We start from the raw sequence: 18248 nt of genomic DNA on the forward strand, positions 1-18248 counted from the left end.
ATTAAAGCCTGAAAAACGATTACTTACATTACAACTTACTCCTCCTTATATAAGTGCAATATCCCCTTAGTTATCTCAACAAAGGGATTTCCACTAAAAAAACCAATTTCTCCTAAGTTTTCAGCTAATTCGACAGTACTCTTTTCGGTCATAGGAGTTTGCTCTCTAGAAGAAAACGGTAATAATCCCCAGTCTTCCCTGGGGCTCTCTAATCTACTGGGAAATGTTTCAACACTTATATCTCTTACTTTTCTTTGTCCACGATTTTTTTGTTTATTATCAGCTTCTTGAGGGAGAGCTTCAGCCCCCTCTGAAACTATAAAGAAAATACATTAAATGTATATATCAAATAATATTAATTTTTACAAATGTATTTTTTTCAATAGATTAAGATTCTAATTTATTTTTATATATTTAAATTTCTCAGGGCCCCAGGCATATACCTAGCACAACAGTTTTTAAATCTTGAGTTGCTTATTAAAATGATGGGAAATCTGGAAAATTATTAAATAAGGCCCTAAACTATCATAAATACATCTTTATCATGAAAATTGGCAAAAATATCCCAACAACCTTATAATCATGATTTAAAATTGATTTAAAGCTTACAGGATTTTGAACAAATTTATTACTTCAGATTTTTTCTGAATACTGATATTCTTTAAAAACAAATTGTCTTGCTATGGAGGCAATAATTTAAAAAAGGTTGTCTCACGTGTTCTTCCTGTTAGCAGGGAGCATGGATTGCTATGGATCCATGCTTAACAGGAATCCATGCATTAACAGAAAGAACACGTGAGACAACCTTTTTTAAATTATTGCTTAACTCTCAGCTACTATCGATGGGTCCTGAGGACCCAACGAGTTTTTTATTTTGTCATATTTCTTAGGAATTTTATTTTTGCGAGTTGTCCGTCCCTGTACTCTCCTACTATATGAATTGTTTCGCAATGCAAGTAAACACGCGTCAGTCAGATTTAGCGGATTTAGCTGAGATTTTGAGCTTTTTTTAGCGGAGATTTAGCTGAGCAGTAGGTCAACTGGGTCCTCAGGACCCGTTAGTAGTGAATTTGTGAACATAGTTTTAATAATTTATCTCCTAGTTTGTGTCAGAACAAGGTGTTATTTTTTCAGTGTTTGAATATTGTACAGGTAGGTGATTTTTTTGTTCTAAATTATACGGGTAAGGGTTAAAAAATTTTCTCAAAACTATTACACTAACCTACATAGTTATTTCAAGTTTTTCATATACAGGGTGTTCTGGACTCTCTAGGTTGTTTAGGTTTTTTTTTTGTATAAAGCAATGAATGATGGATTTGATAATATTTATATGGATGGGCCATGTAATATTATAGGACCTATATACAGGGAGCGTAAATAGTAAAAGAATTTGGTATAATAATATGAATTCGTAAGCATGTGCTTTTTTTGCACCATATGTCTTCCTTTCATAGATTCTTCATCCAGAATAAATTAGTATCACGTAATTTTTTTTAATTTTCAGTATAATGGTATGCAGTTAACAAGGTTTGTCAAAGAAACAGTTGGAAGAAATTTTAAACGACGAGCAGTTTTGGGAAGAAGATGCTGTGGATGAAAATTCCGACCAAGAGGATGCCTATTTTTCGAGCCACAATGAGCCTTGCTCGGTTTTCATTTCTATTAAGTTGTGTCAAGTTTGATGACGTTACCTCTAGAAAAGAAAGGTTTATTAAAACAAATCAATTGGCTGCAATATCACAGCTTTTTGATGAATTTGTAAGAAATTCTAAGTTATCCTTTAGCCCCGGATATTATCTAACAGTTGATGAGATGCTAATACCGTTTCGGGGTAGATGTTCGTTTCGAATGTTTATTCCCAACAAACCGGCCAAATATAGCATTCAAGTTCAAATTTTGGCAGACGCAAAGACTCAATATATGGTGAATGCAGAAATATATTCCGGTGCTGAAATAAAAACCGTTGAACCGAAATCTAAGCTATCCAATCCAACAAGAGTTGTTTTACGACTAGCGCAGTGTATTGAAGGCACTAAAAGAAATATAACTGGGGACAACTGGTATAGCTCAGTTGAACGTCTTGAAGCACTTAAAGACAAAAAATTGACATATGTTGGGACATTAAAGAAAAATAAAAGAGCCATACCTCCTGAATTTTTGCCTCATAAGAACAGACCTGTTCGTTCTTCAATTTTTGGATTTTCTTCATCTAATACCATAGTCTCTCACGTACCAAAAAAAGGAAAAAGGGTCATTTTACTTTCCAGCATGCACCACAGCTCTTCAATAAACCAGGATACACTAAAGCCAGAAATCATTCATTTCTATAATGAAACAAAATCAGGAGTAGATGCTTTAGATGCAAAGTGTGCATTATACTCAACATCGAGAAGAACAAATCGGTGGCCAGTAGCCATTTGTCATGCAATTTTAAATATTGCCAGTGTCATTTCTCGGGTAATATACCAATTTTCAAAAGGTGGTGAAGTAATTCCAGGATATAACTTCACCAAACAACTTGGAATGCTGTTAATTGACGAACACTTGCGTTCTAGAATGGACAACCCTAAGATGCCCTTGAAAATCCGCAATCTTATAGCTGATATTTTGCACATCGAAATTCCAGTTGAAGAGGTAGTCACAGAACCTAAATCAAGAGCAAACGGAAAAGATGTAGCATTTGTCCCGCCAAAAAGGACAGAAAGACAGCCATTAATTGTGATGTTTGCAAAACACCAATTTGTAATCAGTATTGCAAAAAAATTTGTCCTAAATGTTTAAATAAGTAGATTTGTTATTTTTTTGTGCTAGTAGGTTTGTTTTACTATTTTCGGTAATAAAAATTAAGATTTTTTGCATTTTTTTATTTTTTCATGTAGTGGGTCCTGGGGACCCGTCGATAGTACCAGTGTAATTACAATTGCTCGATAGTAGCTGAGGGTTAAATAAACAGATATAAATATCTTAACCGAAGATTTCAAGGAAAAATAGTCTTCCAGTCTGGAAAATAATTTTATAGCCTTACTAAAAGACGATCCTTTAAACATTCAATTTTTTAATTTGTTAGTTCTTTTATGTATTTTTAATTATTATTTCAACATTTTTATCATTAAAACCTAATTAAATATTCCAGGTAAGAAATAAAAATATGTATGACTAAAAGTAAAAGTTAGGTTAAACAAAGATGCTGGTAAAATGTAGTAGTTTTTCCAATAAAAGGGGTCAATTGTCTTTAGTTTTTGAAAGAGAAATTTAAAATCTATTTACTTCCCTCATATTTTCTGGATAAAAATTACTACAATTATTAATAACTAGCCTAGCTATGGCATCATATACTCCTATTAACAAAATCTTCACAGAATTCCTACTTAAAATTATTGGATTTGCAGCCATCATATTATGAAAATGGGTGTTGATTTCAATACATATCACTTCCTATATATTTTTTTTTAACCAGAACATTTTTTTATTAATCCACTTTTTGAATAGGCGATAGGTGTTTCGGTAACAATAGTACCATCTTCAGGAGAAAATTAAAACTAACTTATTTTAATTTTTAATAAAACACATGTTGATTGTTAAGTGTGAAACTATTTTTTTTACGACTATGCCAAAGATTTCATTCCTCAAGTTTTTTTTTCTTTAATTCTTTGCCTTATAATGATATCTACCATCAAATATATTGTATTACTCATACTCATAAAGTAGTAGTACTCCTAGCGTAGTAATTTCTTTTGGTAATTCAGTTTAGAAACTCTTTAATAAATCAAACTAATTTCAATAACAAAATAAAATTAAAATCAACTTGTTTCAATAACATTTTTTGTTAAAATGATTCAGTTTAGTGCCAAATTTAATTTAGAAGTCATAGATGTAACAGTTCAACATTCCAAACTAACTTAATTAAATTAAATTTGACAACAAAATTAGTCAAAACAATCGTACTGAAATAAATTGACCTTAAAAAAAGTTACTAACTAGCAGAATCACCATAGTTTTGAACCAAGGAGCCTGTAAAACCATTAATCTGATGGGAAAAGTAATGCCCCTAATGCGACATTTATGATTCTGTTGATCTATGAATCTGTTCATAAAGGTTTTTGTTCTCGGATCCTTTGGTGGAAAAGCTCAGTGTGTCTTGTGCAAGAGCAGGAATCAGAAAGGGGACCAAATCCAAAAAACACTTGCAGCAGATTATTCCATTGACTGACTAAAGTAAGAAACAAACAAGCTCTTTCTGTTGTCATTTTTCCAGCCTCTGCATACCCACCATCAAGTCTCATAAGATCTAGTGCTGTACAATGTGAACCTTAGTTTGTCGAGAAGATATTTGGTAAATTTTTATATTGGACTTATTTGATCTCAATAATAACATATCAATTTTCGCGCCAAATTTAAAAAGTACCAGTGCAAATCCAAATTGGGATTTGAACAACAAAGAAGTGGAGAAAGAAGAAATCAATGAACTTCTCTTTTCAGCAACTCACTTGGATGAGGATACAAAGAGAGACATTTTTACTGGGAACCTTAATGATTCACATGTTGATCTTAAGTTTTCAGGTCTGTATAAATATAACTACAAAGTCAGTAAGGCTCAGAAGAACTTAAATTTAAATGAATCTAGGAGAGCTTCATCCAAAAGGAGCCCATTTATAGGAGTTAACAATGGGTTTGGTTAATTTACTAATTAATTACCCAAATAGCATAATTCCTATTCATCGTTCAAAGTTTGTAAAGAAAGTTTTGCATTGCTTATTATTACAGATAATATTGCAGGATGTCTTGATAAAAAGCTGGCAGCAATATTGGTATTACTCGACTATTCAAAGGCCTTTGATGTGATTTATCACAAATATTCTTTGCTCCAATCTCCTTCAACTTATTATATGGTCACAGGTTTTTAAAGTGAAAAACAACATCTCTCATCAGGTGTACCAGTGGTACCAGATATATAGATATATTTCAGATATCTTTTCAGTAGTTCTATAATCTCAGTTACAGGTTTGATCCCTCCAACCCAGAAAATGTGGCAGCTTTGCTAAATAATGATTTACAAGCCATTCATTAATAATACTCCAGTTTTCCTTCATTTTATTGTGTATCATCTACAATCTAAACCCGTAATAATCTTTCTTGGACCTATTATAACATGCCTATGCATTTTTTATACAGATTATAGTATGGTGGAAACATGGATTAGTTATAAACTTTCTCAAGGTATGTAGACACTCTTAGATTTATTGACGATGTTTTTAGACCAAGAGTAATCCATGGTTCTTCTGTTTTACCTTTAACTTTCTGAAGTGGGAACAAGAGAACTGTAATATCATTGTCTAGTCTGTATTATTGGTCAAATTATGTAAACAATTAAAATTCGACTTACTATAAAATCTGTCAACTTTAGTTAGCATAGTGTGGGGAACAACTTGCAAAACATATCTCACAAAATTATATGTAGCTCAAAAGTTGATTCTCAAAATTATGTTATTTCAGAAGAAGAGAGTTGAACAGAGTTGGTTTATAAAAATAGTAAAATATTATCAATTGAACAACTTTTTATTAAGTCAGCCATTAGATTTATGCTTAACACTCCATATTATAAATGCAATATAAGCCATAACAAAAATACTAGAAATGCAGCTCTTCAAAACGTTCTCCTTAATAGACCTAATAGTCTAGCTTGTCAAAGACATATTCTTTGCACTGGACCAAAAGTGTATAACGACCTACCACAGTGTCTAAGAAGAAAGCTTTATAAAAAAATTAAAAAAGATATTGTCAAATGGATTATTTCAACTAATTAAAGAATTGTCTTTTTGGAGTGAATAACTCATTGGTTTTTTTGGTTTAGTTTGGATACTAGAGTGGGTTAACTAATATAGCTTTTTATGTTGATAAATAACCTCAATTATTACCGATATTTATAATAGAATGAGTGGCTCACACACAATACCTTATGGTATCATTGTGAGTTCAAGCAGGTAATAGTGATTACACAATTATTATAGTGTATTAGTTAAAATTTTAAAAAGCTGTTACTGTTACCGAATCAATAAATAAACAGTTTTTTTAGGTGGCTTTACTTTGAGAAGATTAATCTTAAATTCTGAATTGTGTGCATATGTAAATTAAGAGAGGCCAGGAAGTTTTTTAAACAAATCACTTCATGGGAATCTATTAAATAATTAACGTTAAAATCACCACAAAAAATTAATCTACTACTAACTGGAAACAAAGACAAAAGCAGTTTAAGAGGAACTACTCAAAATTTTTGTTGGGTGGACAATAAATACATATAATATAAAAATTTAGAACATTTACAAAAATTGCAGCAAACCCAAGTCTGCCCTCAAAATATGTGCAAAACATTTAAGTCAGTTATGTTAATAAATTGTAGAATAGAATTATTAGTATCAAATATAAAATATCTGGAGAACCAATAGAGGAATATTAAGGAGTAATAAAAATGTTGTATCTTTAAAAAATGATTGGTGAACAACCAATTACCGAAGTTTAAAAAAGTCAAAAAAGTAAATTTCTTAGAAAGTCAATTGTGAAAATACCTTGGCTTCCAGATTTCTTATATGGACCGAAATAACATTAAAGAATTGAACACAATAATAGTCAGAGCTTCATCTGGTTCTAGAGAGCCTGTGATAATACCATATCTGGTTTTGTAATGGTGTATATCTGAATAAATTCTAAACTGTGATATGTTATTAACAATGTAAATTAAACATTGATAGATGTAGGTGCAAGAAAATCTAAGGATTTCTTGGGACGTCTCTGAAGTATCGCCTACAACAATCCCTCTCTAACCATAGTCCTGATGCATCTCCATTGAAGCTTAAAGATTGCCTATGCATGGCTAGAATGGTTCCAGTTTAGAGCATACTTGCAGAAAATTAACCATGGTAGGCAGACAAAATAGTGGACATGGATGTAATAGCCCTTAATAAGGTCGTTAATGACATGAAAAATATTCTACTTAGTCTGCCTGATAGCTGATATATATGTGCTTTCCATGTTAATTTTGCATCTAAAATAACTCCTAGAAATTTTGTGTGTGAGACCACACCTAGTATATTAAATGAATTTCTTTCTAAGCTAAAGTTTAACTTGTTGGTCTTCAATGCATTTAGGGAAAATCTATTGTCTAAATATCATTCATGAATGTTTTTATTGGTTGAATCTACCTATGAATGCTTTATCACCCATCAAGTCCAACAAAGGATCAGAAGCAGAGTACTTAATCATTACTGTCATCAATACCATTACTACCATTTGCAAAAAGGATAAATTTTAAATGTTGAACATTAGAAAGATCATTAATGTATATGAGAAATAGCAGAGGATCAAGGACAGAACCCTGTGGAACACCATGACCCATGATCTTGAAATCAATATACTGACAACAACCCTGAAGGTATGACTCAATTAGTCTCACATTATTAACATCCAGATGGTATAATTTTAATTTCCAGAATTTATATATTGTAAAGTGTTGGAGGACAATCAAATTGGTTCCAAAACACTTATAATTTTTTGAATTCTAAGCAACATAATTTAAATCTTAATTTGAAAAAACAGAAGTGCTGCTTTCTTGCTCTGGAAGTCAACGAAATATACTTACAAACAGACCTAACCTAAACAGGTTATAGATTATGAGTTATACATTTTCTGAATATGCAAGAAATTTTGGGTTATATTTGAATGTAAAATTAAAATTTCAAAAACATGTTCAAAGCTTGTTACAAAAAAGTTCTATTCTGTATAAAGCCTTAATTTTTAAGACTTTGTATGTTAAGATGAGGAATGTGTTGTGCAATTGTCTTGTTATGTCTATATATAATTACTGTTTCATTGTTTACTATCAATTTCTAGATCTTGTTACCAAAATATATATAAATTAAATTCTATGATATTCATTAGGAAAATTTTAGACTGTAAAAAACCTAAAAGAACCTATACTAAAAATTAATATATATAATATTAATTAATTAATAATATATATATTAAGACTCATATTTTAAATATATTTAACAATGTGACACATCATTTTTTTTTTAAAACATCTTTATTATCTCCAATAATGTTTACATGTGTATATTACAATTAAAACTTAAACTCAAACTCAAAAATGCTTTATTGTCAATATAAACATAGAAGTTGTAGACAAAGCCAGTAGACTGTACATTAATGGAATAAAAACGAGAAACTAATTTAAAATAAAATAAAATAAAATTATATAAAACTTTGAAAAATACTTAAATGCTAATCATTAAAAAATTCACTTAAACTATAGTACGCTTTACTAGCAAGAAATATTTTCGTCCTTGTACGTAGGCTTTTTTCAGTCTTAAGTTGTCTTATTTCTAGTCGAAGTTTAATAAACAGCTTTCTGCCTCCATATATGATAGAGCTATGGACAAGTTCAAAATGAGGAATGGGTAGCCTCAACAAATAATTTTGTCGCATATTATAGTGGCTTCCTAAGTGGAGTTCCTGTTTATATTTTCTAAAAACTAAGCAAACTGTTTCCAAAATAAAGATACAACACAGGGTTAAAATATTATGACTTACAAAAAACGGGCGACATGAGTCACGAGGCTTGGCCCCACATAGAAATCTAATGGCCCTTTTCTGGAGTACAAACACTAAACTAAAAAGTGAATTTGAACATGAACCTTAAAAGCAAATTCAATATCGAAGGTGCGACTCGATAATCGCGAAGTATGCAGATCTGGCGATGGAGAAATTAAGACTGGTGGCAGTAACCCTTAGGGCGTAGCAGCCTGATGAGACTTTTCTACATACATTTACAATATGGTCTTCAAATTTAAGGAACTTGTCTATGGAAAGACCCAAAAACTTACTGAACGGTGGCATGGTGATGGCTTAATTATTTAAACATTATATCATTTGTATTACATTTAAAATTAAGGATATTTGTTTTGGAAACATTAAATGTCAAAAAATTTCAAAAAACTCCCTAACATGAGAGTAACTATTTTACTTCTATACAGTAAGCCTATACCTAAAAAAAAACTAAGCATCAAAGAATATTTTAATTTTTTTGGAACAATTACTAAATGGTTGAACACATCTTATATTTTCTGGCAATTCATTAAATACCTTAAAAGCTTTTGCAATAGAATTTCCTAATCCTATGTTAGTTCTTGTATAGTTCTGATAAATGTTATTTACATTTCTTGTTGGATAATTATGTATCATATTTGTAAAAGTAATGTTTATATTAGATTTTTGCTTTTTGTGGATAATTTTATATACTAGTTTACATTGTTCTATTTTTAGTATTTTATTTAACTTATTAAGATGTAATTCTTGATAAAGTGTATCTGTATGAGTAAGCCTATCTTAATTAAAAAGAACTTTAATAAATTTATTTTGAAGAGTTTCAACAGTAGTAAAATTAGTTTGAGCACACACTCTCCAAACAGGAAATAAATACCTAAGGTAAGACATCAAGAAAGCATTATAAATATTATTTTTAGTTTTTGCAGTTAAATAATCACAACATCTGTAGATAACTGCAATCATTCGCATTACTCTTTTAACAACACTGCAGATATGTTCCAGCCAAGTTAATGCTTCATCAATTATTAAGTCCAGATACCAAATTTTCTCAACTTTTTGAATGTGAAAATCCTATATACCAATATTGAAGTAATCAACTTGTGTATTTTATTGTTTAAATAATATATGTATTTTGTTTTATTAGAATTAATTTTTAATTTATTAAAATGCAACCAGTCCATATATATTTTGAGATCAGCATTGATGTTATTCTCTAGAACAACCTTGCTACTACCTGTATAAACTAACACAGTATAGTCGGCAAAAGTGAAATAACACACAGTGAGATTAGCAAGCTTCAAGTTTAATACATACAAGGAATAAAACAATGGTCCGAGTATGGAACCTTGTGGGACTTCATAAGAGTTAACTAACACTGAACTACATGTATCATTTAATTTTACATATTGTTTTCTATTTTCGAGATATGTTTTAAGTAAATCAAAAAGTACTCCCCTGAATTCCATTTTTTGAGCTTATTTAAAAGTATATCAGTACTCACAGCATCGAATGCTTTTTGCAAGTCGACAAATATGGCCACAACTAATTTCTTTTTATCCAATGCTCGCAACATGTAATCTACAAAATCAACTGCTGCGCTAAGAGTATTACTGTTTATTACATAGACCAGTAGATTAGACCTACCTAAGAAACTAACACAACCTAGTAAAGAGATACCATAGTCCTAGTTATTATATAAATTAGTAATAGTTAATAAATAAATCAGTTAATAGGTCCTAGCTTCAGCTAGTTGTCATCAAATAGTAAACTATTATATCAGTAATTTAATTTGTTTTTGCATTTTTGTTTTTAAAAAAGTTTCTATAGGAGAAATATTTATTTCTTTTTTTGTTTAATATTCACTTTTAATTTGTGACCACCTAGGATTTAGACGACACTGTGATGGTTAAGTAAAGGAATGGCCTATCGCTAAACTTCACCAACTGTTGTCCCGCCTGCATTTTGATATATTTGTAAGATATCGTCGTTGAAGCACTAATACCTCGTAAACCCACAAATGACATTTTTCAGGAGATGAAAAAAACTATTTTTTATTTAAAGTATTTAACTTAGATATTGAATATTTTTGTAGATAATCTATTTTCACATTCAACATTATTTGAAATTAAAGTTTTTTACTAATTTTAATTATATAAACATTTTTCGCGGCATATGAGGTATTGTAATGAATATCTTGTTTTTGGACTGGGATACACAGTTTACCCTTTGTAGACAAAACACTTTGTTAGGAACAAATACACTTTTGTTTCTTTATTTTTCTTTTCTTATTATACATGACTGCATGGCCACTCCACAACATCTAACACCTTTTTTGGCCTCTGTGGAAGCTCTTTCCAGTTGGCATCAAAATCAAGTTTGTAATAAATGTTTTCATTAGGCAAATATCTGAGTGCTTTGATGTCTGTTACTACGGGATTATTTACAACCTTACAAAAAACATAATTTTAATTAATAAACTTAATGATATTAATATAGTTAGGAAGCAACTTACTTTTCCTGGTCTGATAGAATTATATCGATGAAATCTTTTTGAAGTAAAGTCTTTAAAATCTGTATACTCCATACACACAAAATCATAAGGGGCTGGCTTAGATCTTGCTTCTTTTGAAATGTGCAAATAATCACTGGGTAAGTGTATGTCTTTTCCTTTTATTTTTCTTTCAATACAGCTGTGGACGGAGTCGCATTCCATCTGTGTATGCCCAACTTCTAAAAATTTCTGAACAATCTCCACATTATTAATCACAGCATAACTGAGACATTTGACATAATGCTGTTCCGATTTTGGTATGTGCATCCATCGCTGTAGATTATAATTGGACCAGATTCATTTTGACATTTATATCCAAATATTTCAGCAAACAGGTCACAAATGTTGATGCTGTCATATCAGCATCAGTTTCTGTGAACCAAAAGCAAGTTTCCTGATGAGAAACTGTATCATAAACAGTAAAATTATGAAAGCATAGTTTAAGCTTTAAAAAATGGCACTGGCTTGAACAAATGGACATACTTTAACTGCTTGCAAATCAACTGTTAAAACGCGTCCTGTTTCATTAGTGTTTGCTTCCTCTTTTGTCTTTGTTCTTCTCATCCCGAGCCCTATCCTTTTTGCGTCTATGAACACTCCATTCTTCATCTGAAAGTTGCCCTACTTCATGTTTAGTGCATAAGTCACACTTGTCCTTTTTTATGGGATATAATGACAATATTTTAGAATGGAACATACTATTAAAGACCGTTCTAGATAGGACTGATCTGTTATCTTTATTACAGGTTTCCTTATACAACTTAAAGAGGTGAGTTAAGCTTTCAACAGTGGTTTCTAAATACAATTTTGTAGAACTGGAACGAGCATAATGTGATGGCAATTTAGGCAACTTGTCAAAAAATTCTTTAAGGTATTCTTTGTCAGCATCTTTATCTGCTCTAAAAGAAGGTTTTTTCTTTTGCTTGTTAACTTCTGTTGAAGTAGTCATACCAAGATCTCCTTTTTTTATCCAATCCTGAACCGAAAATTCGCACAAGCACAATGTTTGTAGAAACATCTTTTTGCAAACTTGTAGTTTCTCATTATTAATGGTTAAAAAATATTGCAAGGTTTTTTTCGCCTACTGTCTTCTGTTTTCGTATAGGTTCTGTTTGGATTGCTCTTTGTTACATGGTTTATAACAAAAATTTTTCGTTGGTCCCAATTCATTTCATTCCAGAAACTTTTAAATATTCTTTTATTTTATTTATTTTTATTTATTTTACGGGATCAACCCCATTACAACAGTAAATTAAATACAAAATCAATTGAACCTAACCATACTTAACAGTAAAATACTAACTATTAAGCAGTAATAAAGCCTACTTATAAATGTAAAATACCGAAAATAGTTTTATAACTTAAATCAATATAACAGAATTCTAAAAATACTAAAAACATACCCTACTAAAGTATAATATTCAGTATTGCACTAAAAAAAAAAAAAAAAAAATTAAACAATTTCTCTTATTTGACTCTTAAATCTAGATAAGGAAATGCCCAAAATTTCAACCTCCCTAGTATTGACAATTCTTAGAGTTCTTTCAATAGGAGCATGTAATGCATAATTGGCGCTATGAAATGGTAATGAAAAGACACTATACTGCCTTAAATTCCTAGATGGAATATTAAATTGTATTGTCATCAGAAGTTCTGGACAAATTATCTGACCATTCAATAATTTATACAAAAAAATTAAATCTGCATATATCCGTCTTTGTCTCAATGTCTTCATATCAAGCATTTCTAAAACAATATCATAAACATGATCATCCGGAATTCTTATTCGAAGTTTATAGAGACAAAACCTAATAAATTTGTTCTGAACTCTTTCCAAGGACAAGCAATTATTCATGTAAAGGGGCGACCATATCACTGAGCCATATTCCAGCAATGAAACAACCAATGACATGTATAACCTCTTACAGGTCTCTATAGAAAATTGTTTACAGTTCCTTAGTACAAAACCCAGATTCTTAGAAGATTTGAGAACAATATTGTTTATGTGTGCATTAAAGTTTAAATGAACATCAAACGAGATACCAAGATCTTTAACTATGCTGCAATATTGAAGTGTACTTCCTTGAATGTTATATGAAGTAACAACCTTTTTAGTTCGCTTGAGAAAACTTATATAATTGCATTTGCTTACATTCAAAAACAAATTGTTGTTAACACACCACTCATTCAATCTATCCAAATCACTTTGCAACAGAATCTGATCAAGTATTGATAAAATCTCTCTAAAAAACTTCAAATCATCAGCAATTAAAAGGAAGTCACTGTTCTCAAAACAGGCACCAATATCATTCACAAAAATATTAAAGAGCAAAGGTGAACAGTGCCCACCTTGTGGAACACCTGAAGTGACATTAATATAGCTTGATCTTGCATTACCTATTCGTGCCTGGGTCCTCCCTGACAGGGAATTTACAAACCAATTCACCATAAGATTAGAAAATCCAAAGATATTCTAAGGCGATCTTCTTCAGATATTTTTGTACAGTGCTTATTTTTGACTCTAATACATTCCTTTGATTTGCATTGGCGGTCCTAGTTTTCAAGCCTCTTTGGGAATATTATTACTAACTTTGTCGTCTTTTCTACTGTAACCCATGTATGGTTGTCCTTCCATTCTTTGTCGCCTTGTTTTATTTTTGCCCTACCTATCCTCTTGACTCTTAATGCTTCATTTTCGTCCTTCTAATAGAACCCACAGAAACACTTTACTTCAACAAGTCTTAACCCATAACCGCGACTAAAGCGCGTTACGAGGTATTAACTTAATCATTTAGTAACAGTCATTTGTGGGATACGATATATTTGAAATATTCCTGACTGTGGGTTAAGAGATATTGCCTACAAAAATATAGCCATTTACTGTAAGAGGTATTAGAAATCCTAAATATTCACCAAGTAAAATTTTTGTTGTATACTGTATTAACAGAGTTGTTGAATTCGGTTTACGCTAACCAATGCCACCAAAAACAAAAATTTTATTTTTTGTGGTTTACAAGGTATTAGTATTTCAACGACGATATATTAAAATGCACACAGATTAGATTAGCACAAAATGATTAAGATTAGTCTTTTTTAAGTCTATGCCGGATAATTCTAAACAGGATAGTTGTACCTTATGTACCTAATTGCTAAATACACATAAATGACACTAATTTTTACAATCATTATTTTTTACTTACCAGTTTGATGGGAATCGTTTACTTCGACTCGTAAAACACACTTAGATACCAAGTCAGACATAATTGTCGAACGGTCTGAAACGATTCAGTAGTACATTTAAATTAAGTAAGTAAATTTAACAGTCCATAAATTGCAAATAATTATTGTTTGTTTATAAAGATCGAACTTTTGAAGACATTTACCAAATCAGCTGATAGGTTTGACAAGTGACGTAAATGATCACTTGGCAAGAGGAATATGAAGATTTATATAGAGGAGTGATATTTCTTTTTACTGAGCGATCGAGGGATATCGACATAAATTTGGGTAAGCACGACCTCGGAGAGATGGCGCCACAGGTACTTTTATCATTGGATATACAAATTTACAAGATTGGGAATTACTGACTCAACATAAAAACGAAATAACTTTGGAATTCCTGAAAGAACTATATTAGGTGCATTACTCTTTATTATTTATACAAATATAAAAGAGAAGAAATAATGAGAAAGTAATAACGAAAGTTGGAAAATTAATAAAAGATTTGATGAGTTAATAAAAAATAACGAACTTAAATTAAATGTAGAAAAAACAAAAGCAATGTTGGTCAGTACAAAAATTTAGCTTAATAAAGTTAACATTAAATTATATAAAATGGAAATTGATGGTAAGAGAATCGAATGAGTTAAACATAAAGAAACTTTAAAATTGACAGTGTATTGAATTTGAAAGAAACTTTTTTCTTTATTATCCTGGAAACTCCTGTGGTGATTCACAAGTATTATAAAACCTCTAATCCTGCACAGGTTACGCATCAAATAAAAGACAGATTTTTGGACCTATACCTACTTCCTCATTTACCAAAAACCCTGTAGGAAAAATTTACAACCATGTTCCTCGCTATGCGTTAGAAATATTGGTAATCTAAAGAAATTTAAAAGAATGCTAAAAAACTACTATTTCATCTCGCTTTTGACTAATAGCCTTATAAGTCATGTTATTGTGATTGTACTCAATCTTACATCATTTTGTATTTTATTTTAAGATCCTACATAAAGCCAGAGCGGCCTTTTAAAAATGCTAACTATAAATAAAAAAATTAATGGCGATCTAATGAAATGAACAATCAAATTTTAAAATATTAAACTTTCAATGCATAAAACTAGCAGACCATGAACTATTTTCCAATAAACGATGTATTTGTCCCAATTCAAATTAAACGGTTATGACGGTGGACTCCCCACAGTCAAAAAAACCTTTATGCTGCCGCCCATCGTAATTATCATTGACGTTCCACCGCAGCGCGTCGCGACGCTTTTATCCATTGAACACTATCTCCATTAATATTACGGAAAGAGAATGTCAATGGGAATCCGGATGTTAAATTGTTTCCAGGCGCGGCGCTACGCTAATTATTCCTCTACTTTTACAGGGATTTTTCCCATTGTTAAACAGAAAAGTGCGTGGGTGTTTCGATTTGACGTACCTGTTCGATACCTGAAAATAAGGGCAACATAATAAATAACATCCTGCGTGAATCAAACAAAATATTATTTACCAGTAGATCTTTTATGATTATTTTTAGAATAAAGGCAAGGATGGAAGTTCATGCTGAATAGAATGACGTAAATATATCCACATAATATTTTGCTATCTAGGTGATGGTATAAACACACAAAAAATATTTAATATAGATTTATAACGGAATAAAAGAGGAGGTTTTTAAAATTATATGTGGTTTTTAAAATTTTGTGTCAATCAGCATTATACTCCTCCCTTGAATAGAATAATAATCGTGATAACTCCGATGTTTTACATCCGTACCTGTATTTGCCCTATTGCTTGAGCACTTAATGATAAATTTCAGATAGTAATTTGTTCTTGTAAAGGCACACAAAAATCCCAGAGAATAGCTGCCCCAAGTAGTGTGACGCTGTTGTGTCGACAGGAGTACGATGGCTTTCATTTGCAAGTTATCGATGTCGGTTTTAGTTTATCCTGCAATACTAAAGGAGTAGGTTAATGCAGTAATACCATACGTATTTATGACCTTAAATAAGTTCCTTCTACTAAGATTTAGTTTTTAAAAGGCGTCTGGTACTTTAAATGAACTTCAAATTCAAATTCATTTATTGCTCTTTTGATTACATAAGTAATATAAGGTCGTCGATTTAAGGATAGTACTAGAATTAAGATTAAGTTAAAAAGTTTAAAATTAAAATAGTTAGAGCTAAGTAAAATAAAAAGTAAAAGACACACCACTTAACACTAACTTCACCAGCAAACACAGACTTATCAAAAAAAAAACCTGCTAGCAATATGGACAGTTAAAACCAAACAGATTAAGCTTATCTAAATGAGTTACGTGTTCACCCACTGAATAAAAAGGGTGCTGAACAAAAAACGTCCTAGCTACTGACTTGAACTGCCTGTACCGCTCTATCTTCTTAATTTCATTGGGTAATGTATTGTATATTTTGACACACATATAATAGGGACTCATTTCATACATGGTTGTCTTATGTCTAGGCTCTGCAAAATCGAATCTATTTCTTGTCTTATTACTGTTAATATTTACATCACTTTTTCTGAAAGAGATGTTTGTGTTTGGAGGCAAAACAGCATACTCTGTACAAGGAAAGAGAATATATTGTCATAATTCCTAATTTTTTTAACAAAGGACACAATGCACTCGAAAAGCGGATCCACACATTGTCCGTACAATTCTTTTTTGAATAACAATGTTCTTTTTATGGACTCTGTATGAGATCCCCAAAACATTATGCCACAGGCTATACGTGAATGTACATATGCATAATAAAACTGACAATGTTTTTTAAGTTGTAAATAGCTAAGTTTGCCGACGTTATCTTTTTACATATTTCATCAACATGGCATTGCCAATCTAAATTTTTGTGTAAAGTTAGACCCAAAAACTTAGTTTCGTCCGATTCATATACAATAGTCCCATCGATGTTTAGGGGCATATCATTATCAATTAATTTCAAAGTCTGCCTTTTGCTTTGAAAATGAATGAATTTTGTTTTGCTTGAATTAAGGACTAACTGATTTTGCTCACACCCCTTTTTGCATCTGTAAGGCTGTGGAGTTTGCAAGATCTAAGGCTATTTGACAGTTTTTGTGGGATATTACGCATGATTTCATATCATCGACAAACTAGGCTAGTACTGTATATGGTCCGCCAATATCATCATTTAAGCTGTTGCAAAACACAATAAAGAAAAGTGGGGACAAAAGTGAGCCTTGTGGAGCACCGGTATCTAGGTCTATAAAACGCGATTGGAATGTATAATTAACAATACAGTTCTTGTCACCCTTAATCTAATCTGACTGAGGCCTGTGGCTCAGAAATGACTGAATCCAATTAATTTCTTTGCCCTTTATTCCCGCAGAAATCGGAACTTTAATAACACGGTCATGATTCATCATATTGAAAGCGTTGCTTAAGTCTAACTTGATAGTTAATTCATTCCGCAGAATTTGCTGATCTATTTTTTGGGTTTATTATATTTTTAAATATTTATAGGTTCCTTTGGCGTCTATTGCTGCGCTGATCTGCCCGTTCTATATTTGAAAATTACCTAATTAGTTTTGGGTAGCCACTAGCAAATTAAGATCACCCATAAAAAGTAGGTGATTAAGCCTGGCCAGTTCTCTATTATTTTTCTTAATAGAAAATCCATACCTGGTTATTTTAGTCGGCTTAAGAGTGGGTTCATGGCAGGGGAAAACTATAGTAGGCCTAGGAAATCCCCCTGAAATATATCTCTACGAATTGGGATTCTGCTTTTTTGAATGTAGGATCTTACAGGTTAGTTAGGAGTTTTAATATCTAATCCTGTCTGGAATTCCGGAGGTTGACGAAAAGAGACTTTTAGGCCTACTCGCCGGATACTGG

The 18248-nt window shown here is 31.3% G+C and overlaps 1 protein-coding gene across 1 annotated transcript in view; it reads right to left on the reverse strand.

The window, feature by feature from the left end:
• LOC126740464 (BRCA1-associated protein) overlaps nt 1-14553 on the reverse strand; it is a 28019-nt gene extending 13466 nt beyond the window's left edge. Inside the window, exons 1-2 of the mRNA XM_050446496.1 lie at nt 14350-14553; nt 40-316 (exon numbers count right to left, since the gene is read on the reverse strand). Coding sequence (XP_050302453.1) covers nt 40-316; nt 14350-14410 — 338 coding nt within the window. The 5' untranslated portion in view covers nt 14411-14553. The remainder of the gene's footprint in view (nt 1-39; nt 317-14349) is intronic.
• Between the last annotated feature and the right edge of the window lie 3695 nt (nt 14554-18248).

This window comes from Anthonomus grandis, chromosome 9 (assembly GCF_022605725.1).
Source record: "Anthonomus grandis grandis chromosome 9, icAntGran1.3, whole genome shotgun sequence".
Classification (NCBI taxonomy): domain Eukaryota; kingdom Metazoa; phylum Arthropoda; class Insecta; order Coleoptera; family Curculionidae; genus Anthonomus; species Anthonomus grandis.